Source organism: Tauraco erythrolophus, chromosome 5, assembly GCF_009769465.1.
Source record: "Tauraco erythrolophus isolate bTauEry1 chromosome 5, bTauEry1.pri, whole genome shotgun sequence".
NCBI classification, from domain to species: domain Eukaryota; kingdom Metazoa; phylum Chordata; class Aves; order Musophagiformes; family Musophagidae; genus Tauraco; species Tauraco erythrolophus.
Genome location: NC_141469.1, coordinates 16,820,939 through 16,839,084, shown reverse-complemented (window position 1 = coordinate 16,839,084; position 18,146 = coordinate 16,820,939). Strand labels below are relative to the sequence as shown.

Sequence of the window (18,146 nt, the reverse complement as noted above, 5' to 3'; positions counted from 1 at the left end):
TCTCCTGCAGAAAATAGTAGCCTCTTTTGGGCTACATCGCATGCTCCCTTGCCAAATTTCCTCTCTCCCCTTGATCCCTCTCATGAGTGCCCTTTCAGTCTGCTTAAAATAGTGAGTGAGAACCATTTTTATAACTTCTCGTCTCCTTTGCCAGGATCACCAGACCATACCAATTGTTTTTGTTAACCTGGTCTCAGCCCAGTGTGAAAGCAAGTTTCCTGGGAAGTTGAAAGAGCAGGAGGCAGTCTCCCTGTTGAAGTTGGCAGGGCATTGGAGCCGGTGCACATAGGGAGTGCGTAACAGTATGGCAATCTGAAAACTTTCACGTATAAAGCATCAGGGGACACAACCCTCCCTGCTCCACTTCAAGAAAAAAGGGGAATCAGCTTTTTATCTGTGGTCTCTGTTGGAGGATGCGCTGGTAGTTAGTTCACCTGTGCTTTCAAGCTTTGGCTTTCTAGAGGAAACAAGTGCAGTGGTTAATGCACAGAGCATTAAGTCATTGTTCATGACATAATCACCACCTAAGGACAACCTGCAGCTCTTTCTCTGGGATACTGAGTAAGAATCAGTGGTGTATTTCAGATTAGGCAGAGAAAGAAGGTCGGGTGATCACAGGCCAGCGACCTGGAATTGAGAATGTTTTTGTCAACACTGTTTTGTTATAACAGATTATAATTAAATAGCAGTTAAACACAGGGTTTAAAGCACATAGAAAATTTAGAAAAATACTGTGTTGCAGAAGTTTGTAGACTATCCTCACCATCTGAGCACCAGCTGATGCCCCTTGTGCTTTTAAAAGAGCCCTAGCTGGGTTTTGTTGATCCTTCAGAAATGGTGCTGTTGAGACTGTTTTTATTCGTGTCCCAGGCAGTTTCGATATACTTTGCTTGGATATATGAAATAAGCTGTAGCTGTACCTTTGACTGCGGTGTAAATGTGCCCTATGAAATCACCAGTTACTGGGCGAGTGGAGGAAATAATATATTTAGAAGATAAATGAGAAAACTGAAGAAAGAGTTGTGGAACAGGAGAGGAGTAAAAGGCTGGAGATCAAAGTAGGTAAAAGAGGAGGTTAGAAAATAAATTTTATTGAGGGAAAGAAAAAAGAAGAGGGAGTAGAAAGTAAGGAGACTTACAAAAATATAATAAAAATGGTAGATAAATTAGCCAACTGATATAAAAGAGTAAAGAAACTGAAAGATGTCTTGGGATCTAGAAGTAGCAGAAGTTAATTGAGAATGAGAAGTAAGCAGGAAATATCCCAGATGTGGCGAGTATTTTGCCAAGATCAAAACAAATTTTAATTAAGTCTCTAATTTATCATAAAGGAGGGGAAACTCTAAATTCTTGCTTCAGAGAAGAATTTAGACTATACCTGTGCTATAAGCATACTCTGTAATAATGTTAATGATAGATGAATATTGTTGTCTCGAATGAATGACAGATACAGCCTTTGTCTGAGGCTGAAAAGCATATTGTCTGAGTGTGATACAGTCAGATGAGTAAAGCTGTGGAGTAATAAGGGAGATAGACCCTGAAGTCAGACTGAATTTTGGGAAACCCTGAGATTCCATAACTGAAATACAAATCCTGAGCGTTCACTATATAGAATGAAGGGGCAGTATTTGTATCTAATTTCTGTACCTCGTCTGTGGCATTTATAAGCTTATTCTGCGTTTCTCATAAATCTCAGCGTGAGGAATCAAGTTTATTAGTTTACCCTGGTCAGACTGGACTGGTTTAAACAGAGCTGAGGAGGTTAATTATCCAATGTCTCAGGTGGGTCTAGCAATAAGTAACTAGTTATGGAGAGAGGGACTCACCATGGCTGCAGCCTTCGGAGCTGCAGCAGGGGGACGGGTCCTGCGTTGCATGCGGATGGCTGGCTGGGAGGGACTGCCCTAATCTCTTTCCCAGGTTGTTCGAACCAGTTCAAGAGCAGTAAAACAAGGTTATGTAATTGACATGTGATGTAGCCTAAAATAGTGACTGCAAACATAGGCTGCTGTTGCTGGGCAGTTGTGAACTGCTGAAAAAAAAAAAAGCTCTCAACTGTGTAACAAATGGACCTTTTAAACGAAAATGCAGTTCTGATTTCCATTGAATAGAAGGCATTTTCCTTTTTTTTAATTGCGAGAAATAGAGGCTCTGTGAAAACTGAAACTTGGAAAGAGATTCATCATCATACTTATCGTGATGATTTATTCGAGAGTACCTACTTATTGCAGATGGTGAAATAAAAACCTCAGGTATATGCTGTTTGTTTCTTGATAGTGTGATACAACTCCTGTCAAACAGAATATCAAATTTTTCTGTATGTGGAAAATCATTGTGACAAGTCTTAGCAGTGATTTTATTTACATACTGGTCATTAAAAGGTAGAAATAGTTTATTTTTATTAAGTAAAAGAGCTTGTATGGATTACAGAGATAACCTTCACCAATTTTGTGAAATGGATGTTTCGGAGCTGGATGAAAGGAACACATCACATAGCTCAGCGAGCACAAACGAGAGCAGATTATGTGATTTCTTGCTGTAGGAGGCAAAGCCCTTCATTAGGGATATAGCAGAAAGCAGAAGAACCTGATGTTAAGTTCTGTTTGCTCACCAGATATTCTTGAGGTGAGAGGCCGCCCTCAGAAAATCCTGATTGTTTTCTGCAATGTGGTTTGTTTGGTTTTTTTTCTTTCCTTCAGTAGGGAAGGTCTGTAGTCCAGGTCAGAAGGGTTTCAGAGGCTGGGTTTGTGCAGTCTGATGGGCTGGTAGGGAAAGGGAAGGGACAGAGTTGAGTGGTAAATAACATTTATGAAATTGAGGGAAACAGTGTAGAATTCCAGCCATTCAATGCGGACTTTTTTCTCCTTCTCATTCACTAGTGTTATCAGGAGTAACTTCGGTAAAATGAGTGGTTATGCTGGTAAATACTGATAGGAGCAGCAGAAGGCTCTTCAGAGGACTTCCCTGCTAAGGATGCCCAGGTAATAGCATTTAACACCTGTACACACCTGCTCGAGCAGGTGCTGATAGGTGCTGCAAGCCATAAGGCTTTTACACGTATCGTTGTTATGGTGGAGATAATCTTCCCGCTTGGGAAATACGGAGAAATCTAAGCCCTTATTCCAGCCCAGAAGCTGCAAAAGAGATCCTAGCTCCGATGTGCAGATCTGCAAGGCAGGGCTGGACGTGGGTTGCAGCTCCTTAAAGCCTGGAAGAAGGGTTGGCTGCTCTGGCAACCTGCTGGGGGGAGATAACTTTGCCTGCGATTTTCTGGGTCAAAGTATTAATTCTTATTGTGGAGGAAGAAGGGAAGTTTCTGAATTTTACATGCGTTTTGATGTGCTTCAGTAAGATGCTATTTTGGAAGTTGAGGTTTTCTCAAACAACTTCTGCTTTGTTTGGTCCTTAGCTGCCACTCCTGTTTTCTCACTTCCCCCGTCCTTTTGCGAGGCTTCCTGGACCACGTCTTTGTCTTGGGACCAAAAGCATGCTCCAGTTTCAGATGTCCTGCTCCGAGTGGCTTTTGGACTTTCCCCTTACCTTTCCCAGGGGCTGTTGCAGTGGGCATGTAGCTCTAGCAGAGGAAAAAGAGAGTTGGCTGCCCAGGTGAAAGCAGGGAAGAAAGTGTGGAAGGCAGTGATGCAGCAGGAGAGCAACTGGGTGTTAGTGGCACACAAGCAAGCGTGAGTCAACAACCTAATGCCATTGCCAAAAGCCAAATCTGGTCTGGGATTGCGTTAGCAGAGCTGTGGAGTGCAAGATGCAGGAAGTAACCGTTTTATTGGGCTTAATGATGGTTTTGGGCACTTTGTTTTATGAAATAAGCTGGAGGAGAACAAGAGGAATGACGACAGATTTGGGAAACATGACCTATGAGGAAAGATTGAGAGAACTGGATTTGTTTAGTCTAGCAAAGAGATGGGAGACATAAATCTTTCCAAAGGCATGACAGTGTTGTAAGAAGGTGGCCATCCATTACTCTGTATGTCTTAGGGAGAGTGCTAGCATCTCTTTCAGTTGCAAAATACTTGCTTTTGGGTTGAATGTGAAGGGAAAAAATACAGCTTAAAGGCTAGCTAATCACTTGCCTAATCATATGGCTTGTAGAGGAGTTGCAGAACACCTTTCCTCAGAAGATTTTAAGATAAATTAAGAGAAAAAAAACACCTGCCTGAACTGTTAAGCTAGCCTTCTCATGCTTCCATGAGTGGGCTTGAATTAAACAGTCCTCGGATCCTCTTCCAGCACTATGCTTTTATTTTTTTCCCCCTTTACAAAATTTAACATTTGATCATAGTAGTTGCTATTTTAATAAGAGAGCAGAAATGTAGAAGACTCATCAATGATTTGCAGTTCCTAACTTAAACGTAAAAAAACTGAAGGGGGGGGGTGGGGAATAATGTTTAGGAGGAAGATAAAACGTAGAATATTTCAGAAATCTCTGTAATTTTCTAATTTTGCCTTAGTAACAGAAATATTGCTGACAAGAAATATCTATGCTCCGTTCCTTTTGCAGCCTTACATGTCTGGAAGCATCGCGGCCCCTTGAAGAGTGGGGCAGCGCTCTGCACGGGTACATGAGCTTGTCTTAGACAGTCGTTTTTTTGCGACTGGTGACTCAATCATTGTGCTGGGGTTTAAAAACGGGGAAAGACACAACTTCTGCTAGAGCCTTATTTTGGCAGTAATTCATAGGCCAGATAAGAACAGCTTTTTTTCTCCCCTCCTTTACAGCTGAATTTTGCTTGTTGGAGAAAATAAAGTAAGGAGGAAGACGGAATTTCATGAACGCTTTCTTTTTGTTTTCTTTTGCAAGCCTATAAAAGCAGGGAATTAAAGAGTCCTTGCAGGTGGAAGAGTTGGAAACATTAAAGTTTTTTTGTGCGTACGTTTGGACTTGTCGTTCTGTGGTATGTAGTGACACAATAACCTGGAAAGTGCAGACTCAAATCTTCCTCTAGCTCTGCTGTGAACAGGACAGATCTCTATTTCTTCTTCATGTGTAGTTGTGGTAGTACCTATTAATTATTGATTTTGACCAGGAAATTTTACTGTCATCTTTTGTAACTCTGTATTTTAGATGCAACAGGAATTAACTCGTATAAGTGCACTTAATGGTGATGTATCTAAAAATTACTTTCATCTTAATGCATTAACACATGGGAGATGAGAATTCGATATCTACTCTGTCACTTTCCAGCCCACTTGTGGGTGATTAAACTGGATAAAAAGGACAATTGGATTAAGCTAAACACAAACTACACAAGCAGATCGATATGTGTCTTGAAAGAGTTGGATATCTAGTACCACAAAACATCAGCCTCTTTGCAGGATGTTCTCCCTCACCTCATTGAGATCCTGAGAATCACAGAATGTCAGGGATTGGAAGGGACCTCAAAGGATGATCTAGTCCAATCCCCCTGCCGGAGCAGGACCACCTAGATCAGATCACACAAGAACGCGTCCAGGCGAGTTTTGAACGCTCCAGAGAAGGAGACCCCACAACCTCTCTGGGCAGCCTGTTCCAGTGTTCTGTTACCCTTACTGGGAAGAAGTTCTTCCTCGTGTTTAAGCGGAACCTCCTATGTTCCAGCTTACATCGATTTCCCCTTGTCCTATCTTTGGATGCTAGTGAGAAGAGCCTGGCTCCATCCTCATGACAGTTACCCTTTACATATATATAAACATTAATGAGGTTCTCCCTCAGTCTCCTCTTCTCCAAGCTAAAGAGACCCAGCCCAGAGAAGCCCTGAAGCTCTTGAGAGAGCTGCATCAGTTTCAGATGTGTAGGTTTTTGGTTTGATTCTGAAGCTGGGAGGCGTGAGTGATGCTCATGCTACTCAAATGGAAGGTACTGATTTGTTACAAATGTCTTTACTTTACTAACTTACTTTACAAAATTGTTTTTATTTGAAAGGTACCATATTTGATTGCATGGAAATCTGAAGCCATTTTTTCATCATAGATGATGAACTTTTAAACTGAAAAACTGTTCATTATTATTTCATAGCTGTACTCTACATAGAGGGTTTCCCTGAATGCTGATCCATTCTGTTTTTTAAGAGTTTTCAGGTTACTTCCATTAATGTAAGATTTGAGATGACTGTGGTTATTTAATTTAATTTATTTTTATTTTAGAAGTAAAAAAAATTGACAAGATGACATTTGCTTTTTAGAAAGACTTTTACCTTTCTTACTAGAAAAACTACTTACAGATTTTGTACCATACATTAGTATTTGGAGATGCATAATTCAAAAATTGGATGAACCTTTACTAAGTTATATTTTCTGAAATTATTTAGTTTAGAGTAGATAGACTAGAAGATGATATGTGCAGGCTACCTAAACCGTTTGGTGTTCTCTCTGCTATTGTGAGAATATTTCTTAGGAAGTCACAGTGTGACAGTGATTGAATCAAATAAACATTTCCACAATATTTAAGAATGTGACCCGAGTAATTATCCTGGAGTACATAAATGTTAACCTCTCTTTATTAAACCCATTAGCTTTTGAAAGCAGTAGTGAAAAATGTTGGCTTAACAGGTGTACGATTTCGTAGAGCAAACTGCCTTCAGGGTAGTTCTGCAGTGGGGTTCGTTCTGCAGCATTAGAGCTGACTTGTCATATTAATAGCCTGCACCCGCCTGTGGGAGCCTAAAAACGGTATTGCAGTACTCTGTGATGTACAAAGGACATTGTATGAGCACTGAGCAATCCTACTTGCATTCCTAACAGAAAATAACATTTTTCCCCTCTCCCCACAAAAAGATAGTATATCAGTATTTGTAAGGGCATATAAACCACCTTTACACTGTATATTATTATTTTAAACGCTTTCAGCTTCTACTTTGATTTTACTTCCATGCTGTCTGCGTGATACTTCTTTAGGAGGTGTGCTCAAGTTAGTACAGAGCAAAAATGCACATAGGAATTAAGTTGACTTTTCTCTGGTATATCTGGTTTTTGTATAGATCACATTGTAAAATAAACATTGTGAGATAAGTAGGTTTTCATTTTGTGATTAGCTGAGAATTTCATCTTTTTATGGTTTAGCAGGCCTACTTAAAGACCAGCTGACAGATACTGGTGCCTTCACTGTATTGTGCAACTTGATTTTATGCCCGACGTAACTTCATGAGCTCATGTTCATGAATTTTTTTGCCTAAGTTTTATTTTTTTCCATCTATGTCACAGTGCTAGGTAAGTTCCCTTAATAAAAACCCCTCATTTGCCCATCTGTTTGTTGTTTAAACATCTGAAGCATTATCTAAATTTTGGTACCTTTGTGATGTTACAGCAGCACTTCACTTACTCAAATAAGATCGGTTCTCTGCCTGTGAGATGCTCAGTGAAGAGATGCAAGAAACTGCCCAAGTTTCAGTTCACTGTCTAAATAGATAGCATTGAGTAAGAGTGAAGTGAAGTCAGGTGCAGAGGTAGAAAATTACTTCTCTGAAGTTTTAAGGCATGTTCCTGAAAGAGCCCAAAACAGAAGCCAGGTCTGCTGTGTCCCATGAATGTCCCCCGTGTCTTTCCCCAAGGAACCACGTGTGTATTGTGGAAAATATCTCGGCAAACATATGTTATGCCTCTTGTGCTGCAGCAGCTCTGTGTCCGTAGGGAGCCAGCGTCGTTGCTCCCGCTCCCCTGGCACGTTTCAGTGCGGCTCTGCTGCTGAGCCCCAGCCTCGGCTTCCCCCCCTCAGCCTGCGCCCAGTGCTCGCTCCGGTTGTTGGCGTCAACTCCAGTGTTGTTTGTACCACTTGGGTTTTTGCACATCTCGCCCGCTTCATTCGTGACCTGCTTCGGAGTCTCTCTGCTTAGTTGCCGTTTGATGTTGTTGCATTTGGAACCCAGATTTTTTTCTTCTACGTTGCGTTTCAGCCATCTTTTGTTACGTACTTGTGTTTAGTTCACAGACTAATGGGTTTGTTACCTTATTTCTAAAATGCCTGTCCCTGAGACGCAGTAGTTCTCACAGCACCACTGTGTAAGCCTGCGATGCGGCCGTTGTATTTTACACAGGACTATTTTCTTGAGCTTCGCGTGCTGGGAAATCCTGCAGCTTGCCTTACAGTCCGTTGTACTTGCGTGTGCTGTGTTCTCTCCTTTCATCCTTCCTCTGGAAACCCTCTGAGTTGCTTCTTGTCACGTTTGCTGCAAAGCGTTTGTTCTGGCCGCCCCAGGTCCCCGTGTGCCTCCTCTGGATTGAGGCAGCTAAAATAATCTTCTCGCTCCTCCTGTCACGCTGCACCAGCCCCTCGTGGCTTCCTTTATTCTTCCACATCAAATTCAAGCACCTTACTTTGAAAAGTCCACGTGGTAGGGCCCTTGTCTGAGACACCACATCCGTTTGCTCTACCTACGTTCCTCCCACAAAGCAAAACGCCTTTTGAGTCTCCCGAGTTGTTAAATGCCAGCTTATTTCCCTGGTTGCCATATATTTCCTTTCTGCTAAATGTTGTGTGTTAAACACCTGCTGTCTCCTCAGGAGCGCTTCTGTAGGGCTTTACAGAGCTGAAGTAATACGGCTGTGATTTAAGCCTCTTTTGGTAAGCCCTTCAGAAACCTTCTGCTGTATAGAATCATAGAAGGTAACCAATTAAATCAAAAATCAAGCACTTGGTGAACTGGTCAAAGAGAGTGGAGTATATAGGGAAAGATAACCTCCACTTTGCATTTCTGCTTTAGATTCTGAACCTCTTTAGCATGAGAATGGCTCCTGGTTTTGTACCGAAACGAAGAGTTGTCAGGCTGCTCTGTCACACGGCACGTGTCAGAAGAGTCAAAAAAACTCGAGCCGATCATTTGTTTTTCACAAAAAGGAAAATTCCAGTCCTATTTAGAAAAAAGGAATTAAATCTCTCTTGTGATGACATACCACAACTCTTTCACAAATTAAACAGAATAGTAAGGCCCATGACAAGTCACCAAGATTCTCGGGAAGGCTAAAGAATGGGATTGGGAATGCGTGCATTAATAAGAAGCCCAAAATGACTACAAAACAACAGAGAAGAACGAATTTGAATTATGTAAATACATCCTCTAATAATGCATTTTGGTTTTGGTTCATTTAGGACAGCACAATTACCTGTGTGCGGGAAGGAATGACTGCATAATTGATAAGATTCGGAGGAAGAACTGCCCAGCCTGTCGATTACAGAAATGTCTCCAAGCTGGAATGAATTTAGGAGGTAAGCAGAATATTAATAGTTTGGTCTCTTAATTTGATTAGGTAAAAACATTGGAAATGTGCAGCCTTTTTATAGTTCTGGCAACTGCATAATCTCAAAAGTTTAAGGTGGAATTATCCTGAAGAAGTGCTTAATAGCTAATAAACTCTATTGTCATTCTAAATCAAGTTTTGGAGATACATATTTTATGGCTGAGAAGAAAGAAATGTGGGTGTTTTATGATGACAGTAATTTTAGTGGAATCTCATATAGCTAAAAGTGTTAAGGTTCCAAGTGTTGCGTGCTTTCATTTTGGTGATGAGCATTATCTTGAATACCAAAAAACATTTTACACTATCAGGAGAGCAAATTCATGCATAGTGAATCCTCTCAACGTTTTGTGTTGCTTATTCAGCATTTATATTGCTTTATTTCTACGACTGTATGGATATGCAGCAATTTTGTTGATGTTACTCTGTCGTTCATGTACCAACAAGAAAAAGGGAAAACCTTTTTCTTAATAATTATCAAAAGTATTTTGGAAACAGTGTGATAACAAAACTTATAATAGTTTTTTCCATTAATTCTTCATTTGCCATGTCTGCACAATTCTCGCTGTGCTTCAGTGGGCATCTTGTTTCAAGTCATCACCTGAGCAAATTGTGTTACAAATCACTTTTTCCCACCACTCTTAGGTTTATTATGTTGTCGGTAAACAGGGGTTTGGATACTGCTGCAGGTCTTTTCCCTGATGCACAGAGTGACCCTTCTCTTAGAGTGTTTTCAGTGTTCCAGAAAATTATAACACGGTCACATTAATTGCTCCAAATCATTTCCTATCTCTCAATTTGCTTTTTATCCTCCTGGACCTGCTCTCCTAGTAGCTTAGTTTAATTCTACAGACAGATTTTAGCTGCTTGTCTTTCATAGGTTGTATGCAAAATCCTGCTTCCTGCCTGCTGCCTGGTACCTTCTTCTACCTCCCAGACTTCTTTTTCTGTCTTGTCTCCTGGCAGAAACACTCAAGCAAGCTGCCTGCTTACTTTTTTGGGGAAAGTAGCTCTGTTACGACCTCTTTCAACGGCTTTCTCAATTTTGAGGTGCTGTGTTGCCATCTAGGCCCCTAGTTTCTGCTTCCCAAAGGAAAACAGGGGCTGGATCATGGGACGTTGGGGGCTGCCAGCTTTCCCTTATTTTTGACCTGCACTGTTGAATGTAGGAAGGGAAGCAGAACGGCACCTTCGTTTGATGAAACAGGAGCTCCATGGTAGCTGCTTCTTACCAAAAAAAAGGTGCTGAAAATGTGCATGGAGCAGGAAGCCCAGTGCCTTGGAGTGCTGGAAATTTTGCAGCAGCCCACCAGCAGCGGGTGCAGAGCGTCCTCCGTTGCCGTGCCCTGCACGGTGCCAGCAGACCTCCGGCAAGCCAGCCTCCCTGGGCAGACGGGTGTGCTTGGTGCTCTAACAAAACACAGGGCTGCCGTCCGACTTGATAACCTTTTGAAGCAGCAGCACTTGACACTTCGTCTGCATTGTCATGTGTTCATCACTGCGATCTCCTGGTGCGTTTCAAAGGACGCATTCACACTGTAATGTCTGCAAAAAAAAAAACGAGGGGGTAAGCTTCGCTTGAGGAGGTTACTTTTTTTTTTTATATACATGTTGGCTGGAATGCCGTCAATGAGGAATGCATTGCAAAATCTTCTCTTGTGTTGGAGCTTAGTAGTCTGCTGGAAATTGTAATTAGTGATCTGCATTTAATGACCTTAGGAGGCCAAGTCTGCCTCTGCAGCGTATAGCTGAAATGCGGTTGAGCTTTGCAGTTTAGCTGTTTCGGTGATTTTCTTCACGCAGAGAAACTAAGGTGAAACTCTCTTTCCTGGCTTGATCCCTTTATGCCACATAAAGGAGCTAAAATGGCATAAAAAGATCCTTCTGTCATGAATGAGATAGTGACAGCTCTGGACATCAGTGCAATATGGTGCCTTTACGTGGTCCAGGAGATGGAGGCAGAGGGGAGGGCTGCCGGAGACAGGTAAAGTGCCTGCAGCCCAGAGACAGGTTACTGTTTAGAAGGCCCCAAGGGCTGCCAAAATCTGCTAACGAACCATTCACCCTTTGAGCCAGCCCAGATCTGGCAGGAAATGTTGGTAGCTTCTTCCTCGGTGCTGAGCTTTGCATTGGGCATCTACGGAGGAGCAACGCAGCATCTCAGGCTTAATTTTGGAAACTTCTGTGTGCTGTTGCAGGGGCTTTCTGATACAGTGGAGATCATCACCAAAAAGGAGGTGGAAATGGCAAGAAGAGATCTTACAATCATAGTATGATTTCGGTTGGAAGGGACCTTAAAGATCGTCTAGTTCCAACCCCCCTGCCATGGGCAGCAACACCTTCCACTAGACCAAGCTGCTCAAAGCCTCATCGAGCCTGGCCTGGGATGCTTCCAGGGATGGGGCATCTAAAACTCTTCTGGGCAACCTGTATCAGTGCTTCACCACCCTCATTGTGAAAAAAATTTCTTCCTTATCTCTAATCTAAATCTCCCCTCTTTCAATTTAAAGCCATTGCCCTTTGTCCTACCACTGCACGCCCTTGTCAAAAGCACCTCTCCAGCTTTCCTGTAGGCCTCCTTTAGGTACTGGAAAGCTGCTATAAGATGACCCCGGAGCCTTCTCTTCTCCAGGCTGAACAACTCCAACTCTCTCAGCCTGTCTTCTTAGATAGGAGAGGTGCTCCAGCCCTCGGATCATCTTCATGGCCCTCCTCTGGACCCGCTCTAATAGCTCCATGTCCTTCTGAAGCTGGGAGCCCCAGAGCTAAACGCAGTATTCCAGGTGGTGTCTCACGAGAGCAGAGTGGAGGGGCACAATCACCTCCCTGTACCTGCTGGCCACGCTTCTTTTGATGCAGCCCAGGATATGGTTGGCTTTCTGGGCTGCAAGTGCACGTTGCTGGCTCATGTTGAGCTTCTCATCAACCAGCATCCCCAAGTCCTTTTCCTCAGGGCTGCTCTCAATCCATTCTCAACCCAGCCTGTACTTGTGCTTGGCATTGCGCTGACCCATGCTCAGGACCTTGCCCTTGGCCATGTTGAACTTCATGAGGTTCTCACAGGCCCATCTCTCAGCCTGTCAAGGTCGCTCTGGATGGCATCCCTTCCCTCCAGCGTGTCTATTAATAAGTATTTGAAAACAGTCATTTTCTCTTCATATAAATTTCCAAGGTTTGGCATTAAATAACAGTTTTTCATAAGTAGCTTGAATAAACTTGAGTATGTTGGTATTATTATGAAGATTCATCATAACTTATAGTTTCATGTGGTCAGCCTAGTTTTGCCAAGAATATACATTACTCCGATAAAAATGGACTTTTACCTGTTTCTAATTTGGATTTACAGGCAAAATGTGCAAGTATTTCTTTAGGCAATGTGATCATTAAGGAGCTGGAGGAAAATGAACTTCTAAATGCAGTTTAGTTTGAAGTCCTGTTTGCAGCATAGTGCTCTGTATAGCTGAGTCACACTGCACAGTGCTGCGCTCTTTGTGCAGCAGATCTAATTTAAGCTCTCATCCTCCAAATGGAAGCAAAGGTAAACACAAAAACCAAACCGTATCAGAGATGCCTATGTGTGTGGTTGGTGAGAAATAAGTAACTTGATATGCCGAAGGGTCGTAAGCAGAGCTCAGGGCTGAAATGTGTGCAAGCCGTCGACATTTCCACTTGTATATAATTGGAATGTTTTATCCCAGCGTCTTGGGAAAAAAAAAAAAAAAAGAAAACTCAACTTCCAGTTGATCTAGAAGAAATGTTGCCTTAGGGAACAAGGTCCTGTCTCCCATGAGCTGCAAAAGAACTTGACTCTACTTTACAGCTCTCCCCATCTACAGATGGGAGTGAAAGACCCCAGGCTCCCACCCAGCTCCTTCTGCTTACTGCAATAGGGGATTTATAAAGCAAATTTTGTAATTTGAAAGTTTGTTATTGTCTTCCCGTTGTTACTGAAGATAGTAATCTCAGTTGTGAAAAACTGGAAATGAGAAAGCGAGTTTCCATGTTTCCTGAAGCACATTCTTGCATGATCTCTGGTTAATCTACTGATCTTTTTACTTTGGTCTTTTTTTTTTTTTTCTTCTGCCTTTTGGTTGTATTGTTTCTGAATATTTTAAAAACGTTCTTTCTTTTGTTTACTGTGTCAAAGCATTACAGGTTTGTTTTGATGGCATATCTTCTACTTCTCAGCATGCTAATTTTTTTTTCCTAAAAAAAATAATATTTTGATGTGTGGCAGTATGCCATGCTTTAAGCACCTTTTAAAAAATACATGTAATTCAGTGATACAAAATACACCTTTTCATGAATGCTCAACCAAATTAATTTGGCAGTTATATTGTTTGCCTTCTCCTTTTGTTTGTTGAAAAATTTGAGTGTTTTCCAAGCTCTTACATCCTCTAATAATCTTTAGAAAATTATTCCTCAAGTCAGCAAATAATTTACCTAATTATGTTCTTTTCTCAATTTTTGTTTTGATTTTTGTAAGAAGCATCTGCAACCTGTAATTTCTGCAAAGCTGAAGTTGCTAAATATCATGTTAATTCATCCTCTTCATTTCTAGGAAATATATGTGTGCACTGCAGACAAACGTACCCCTTCAGCACGTAGGACCCCAAAACTTTTTTGGGAATCATAGTTTGTTTGTTGTTTTGGTGGTGTGGTTTTTTTTTTCTAAACTCCAGTACCATATGCTAGACTTAATTATTGGAAGAGATTCAGAGTGAGCAACTGCACTATGAAGGTATGCTGGCCCATTTTTGGTTTATGCTCTTTTCAAGATTCTGTAATTAATTTTCAGTTAATTATGGACCAGAATGACTTCATGAATTGTGAAGTTTCTTGCAGCATACGCTGTGATCAGATTTGTCGGGTCTCTCACTTCCACACGAGATGTTTTCGTTTGGCTCCCACTTCATGCTGCTGTTCCTTAGTCATGTCTGTCCCCACGGCAGCACTGGTGGGCTCACGGTGAGACCCCCCCCACCCCAATCCCACGCTGGTGCTCAGCATGGTTTCTTGTGCCACCACCAGCTGCGTCAGCGCCCAGGATGCCGCATTGCAACCAGGGTGTCACAGAGCCTCCGGGTTTCACTCCTGCTGTGTGCTGTGCTCTGTGCTGGAGCCTGGAGAAGGGAGATGTTTCATATGGTGTGTCTTGAGGGGACCTCCACCCACCCATCCTGTCCTTGCGTTGACAGGTTAGTCCTTGCCTCTCTGATGTGACCTAGTGACCAGGCATCCCTCCCTCTTCTGCTGTGTGATGAGAGAAGATCCTTTTTCTGCCATGTGATGTTGCCATACACCCTTAGGGGACAAAAAAGCGTTGAGAGGTCTGCACAGTGCAGGACTGCAGTGCTTTCCTGATAGAGCACTGCTGAGGCTTACCGGCACTGGTCTCCGCCAACAGTGAGAAGCAGCTCACTGAAGTACCCTTTGGATATCGAAGGGAGATAAAATAGATTTCACCTTGCAAATTACATAGTTCATCGCTCTGTCTGCAGAGACTGCCTGTGAAATTTGAGTCTTGAGTTTGCATACATTTACATATGTAAGACACTGCATGCACAAGATGCTCTGCGTGATTTGTAGTCTTTGCTTGCAGATATCCTTATTTTTTATACATTAAAATATTTCAATAATCTGAAAAATAGATTAAATGAGAGAATCAGTAATAAGATGCAGTACTTCACCTTTTTGCCCAGCTTTCCATTTTCTGTTTAATAACTCATGCTAGTAAGGATTTAAAACTGTGGTATTATTTCGGTTACTGTGGCTTATGCGATTTATATTATCGTTGTTCCCATCTTTTTGAGAAAAAGAAAGCAATAGGGAGAAAAGGAAGAGAAGAAACCCACACATTTTAGAAAACCGAAAACTAAGAAATACTTAAATACAGCAAAAATGTATCCTCTTGGTTTTCTTTTAAAATTTTCTACCAACTTTCTACTAACCAAGACTTCATAAATTTGAAAGGAAAAATTCCTGTAAGAAACTAAAGCAATTTTGTATACATGTATGGTTAACTTTTATTTTTCATTTAAACTTTAACTGCAGGGTATTTTGAAATGCCCATTAACTCTAACTGCATTTTTATTTGCATTTATTATCTAGCCTTTTCTTCTGAGGGAATCTAGTCAATTTTTTTTTTAACTTGAACATTCAACTGGGCTTGTGTCTTCCAAGTGACTTACCAGTATGCAGCAGCATATTAACGTCGTTAGTGGGTTTTGTGAAGCAAAACCTCATGTTGTCCATTTTTCTCACAATTTAGCTGGACAACTTAGTTGTGGTACCTACCAATGTCTAGGTTATCATTAGTGTTGTTGAAAAGAACATTTGTATTTTTCTAGACGTGATGATTTCGGAAAACATATATTTGTGTTAGGTAGAAATCCATCAAGTTATGAGATTGTGTTAAAATCTGCGCTTTCTCTTAGCGGAGAAGTGAAGCATCAATTTACCTACTTCTATTTGCATGTACAGTATATGGAGCCCAAGCGAGTAACATAACCTTAACACATAGCCTGCAGCCATGCTACCTTGTGCTCTGATTTTGTTAGATCTCCCAAATTGTCTCATGGGTGTACTCATAAAGGGGGATCAGCAGGGAAACTTCATGTTGCTGCATGGAGTCCATCTTGGTGACTCTTCAGAAGACAACGTCCTTCTGCCTGAGTGTAAGGGGTCAGTTGTTCTTAAGGCACTGCTGTTGCTGACCACCACCCCACACTTCGTGAATATGTATTTTTAAAAGGGGAAAAAAAAATCAGTCCTACTGTTTCGGATCTTGTAGGAACCAAATTGTTCAGCAATGAACTTTTACTACTTCTGTGTCTGTCTTCCTCCGTGTTAGAATATGCTGCTCTTGCCCTGCTCTCGATGTGACCCTCTAACTTTTCAGCGTGAACCATCCTCAGGAATATTGTAGATAACTATCTGAACAGTCACTTCTCACAACTATTAAGAACTATTTGGGAATGATGATTAAAAATGCAGAATTTTGAAGAGGGCTAGTAACGTCAGAGTAATCTCTCAGGCGTCGATTAAAAAGCTGAAAACGTGTCCTTGTACTTTGCATTTGGCTGATAATTTTATTTCATATGTGAAGACAGCTCAAGAAGACGCACTGCAGTAATCCGAAAGCACGCAGCTCACATCCAGCAATCCTTGATCGAACTCCTAATTGGGTTCATGTTCAGTCCTCCTTTGATTTTTCAAGTTTTACTGGTTTCAGCTCTGCCTTCTGATGAACGCCCAGCTGCCAGCAATGTTTGTCTTTCCTCCAGGAACAGCCTTTCAGGCTTTTGGCATGGGTCTGCTGAACTCAGACTTCCCCCTTTTATCTGCTGGATGCTCCGTCGTACCATTCACAGCAAAACACCCTTGGTTGCCAGCCTCGCAAAGGAGCTGCAGCTTTTCCTGGGCTGCTGCTGGGAGTACGTGTCCCAGCCTGCCTCGTCTCACGTGGCGGCACTGTGCTTGCCGGCTCCGCGGGGTTTTGTCTGGGTTCAGCAGCACACAGCGCTCGCTGGGCAGGCTCAGAGGTTGCTCTTTCCTGGGCAGGTTGTATTCTATACGTGGTGTCTTGCTTTGGTTCAAAACGCAAAACAGAGAGGGGCAATCGCAGCTTTTTGAGAGGAAGGTTTAGGTCGTTCCAGAAGATGTGCAGAAAAATATCCCGCCGTTGTGCTGCTGTTAGGCGACACGACTGAAGCACAGCAGTGGCTCTTGCTTGGATGCCTTCTGCCAGGCATTCGCTGGCTAGTTTGTGTGGATCCCCTGGGCACTGCCCGTGAGCTTTTAAGATTTTCTGTCTGTTGTCAGGGCTCCAGTTTTCACCTCCACGGTGCTCCCAGGGTAGATGACGTGTGGCCTCTTGACCTCCCAGGCCCGAGGCTGAGCCATCTTTTTCACCTGTGCCCTGGTACACCACTTCTCTGTCTTGTAGGATATTTAAGTTTAACAACCTTTTTCCTGAGGATTCTGAAATGAAATGCTGTTTATGTTTGCTCATACAGATGCATGACAGCAAGCAAGCCCTTAACACCTCTGTTCATTGCTTTGTCTCATGGTGCTGGAGCAGACCAGAGTGCTTCGGCACTTCCAAAATTAGTTACACGCGGCTCTTGGTGATGTTTTGGTTTTTTCCTGAATCACCAGATTACCATACTTCCTTCCACAGTGCTCTTAAGTCCATATCCTTTTTTACTCTTCCTCACAGTAAAAGTGTAGTCCGTGCTATGGAAGCATGCCTGTGTCTCCCATTCCTCTTTTCCAGAGCTGCTGGTTGTCACCAGAGCCCTTCTGAAACCTCCCCCTGCGATCTGTTGTGGTGTATTTCCATTACTCGCTTCCCCATCACCGCAAGAAACTGTAGGAGCAGGAGGAACTGATCCTTTTAGCTTCGCCTGAGCCGCTGCTTCAGAGAGTTTCCACCTGAGTGAGAGGGCATGAAGACTTAACTTGCCATGCCTGAGACAACCTTGGCCAAAATATGGTGGGCTCACTATGCTGAATAGTAGTTTTTAAAACCCTCGTTAGTTGCTCGCAAGTGTGCTGTGGACCAATTTTGAAGAGCCTGGAGTACAGCAATGAGAGCGACCAGCAGTCTTTAAAACTTGACTGATAGGGACACATTGAATTACTTGGTATTGTTTAGTCCATAGAAAGGCTGGGGGGAAAGTTGAAGAGAGAGGCAACAAGTGTTGCTTTAGCAACAAACATTGCTAAAGAGAAAAAGGAAATGATCCGCTTTCCATGTCTGTGAAAGGAGGACAAGAAGTAGTGAGCAGCAAGGAAGATGCACGTGAGGAAATAGGGAAGTATCTCTTAACTGTACGGCCAGGGAAGCACTCGGATAGATGGTCTGGGAAAGATGTGGAGTCTGACATTGGACGTCTTAAAGATCGGGTAAGACAAACATT

The 18,146-nt window shown here is 42.3% G+C and overlaps 1 protein-coding gene across 4 annotated transcripts in view; it reads left to right on the top strand.

Moving 5' to 3' along the window:
• Positions 1-18,146, top strand: part of NR3C2 (nuclear receptor subfamily 3 group C member 2) — a 212,030-nt gene that overhangs the window by 147,593 nt on the left and 46,291 nt on the right. For all 4 annotated transcript variants that reach the window (XM_086612538.1, XM_086612536.1, XM_086612537.1 and 1 more), the window contains one exon: positions 9,077-9,193. In XM_086612538.1, coding sequence (XP_086468664.1) covers positions 9,077-9,193 — 117 coding nt within the window. The remainder of the gene's footprint in view (positions 1-9,076; positions 9,194-18,146) is intronic.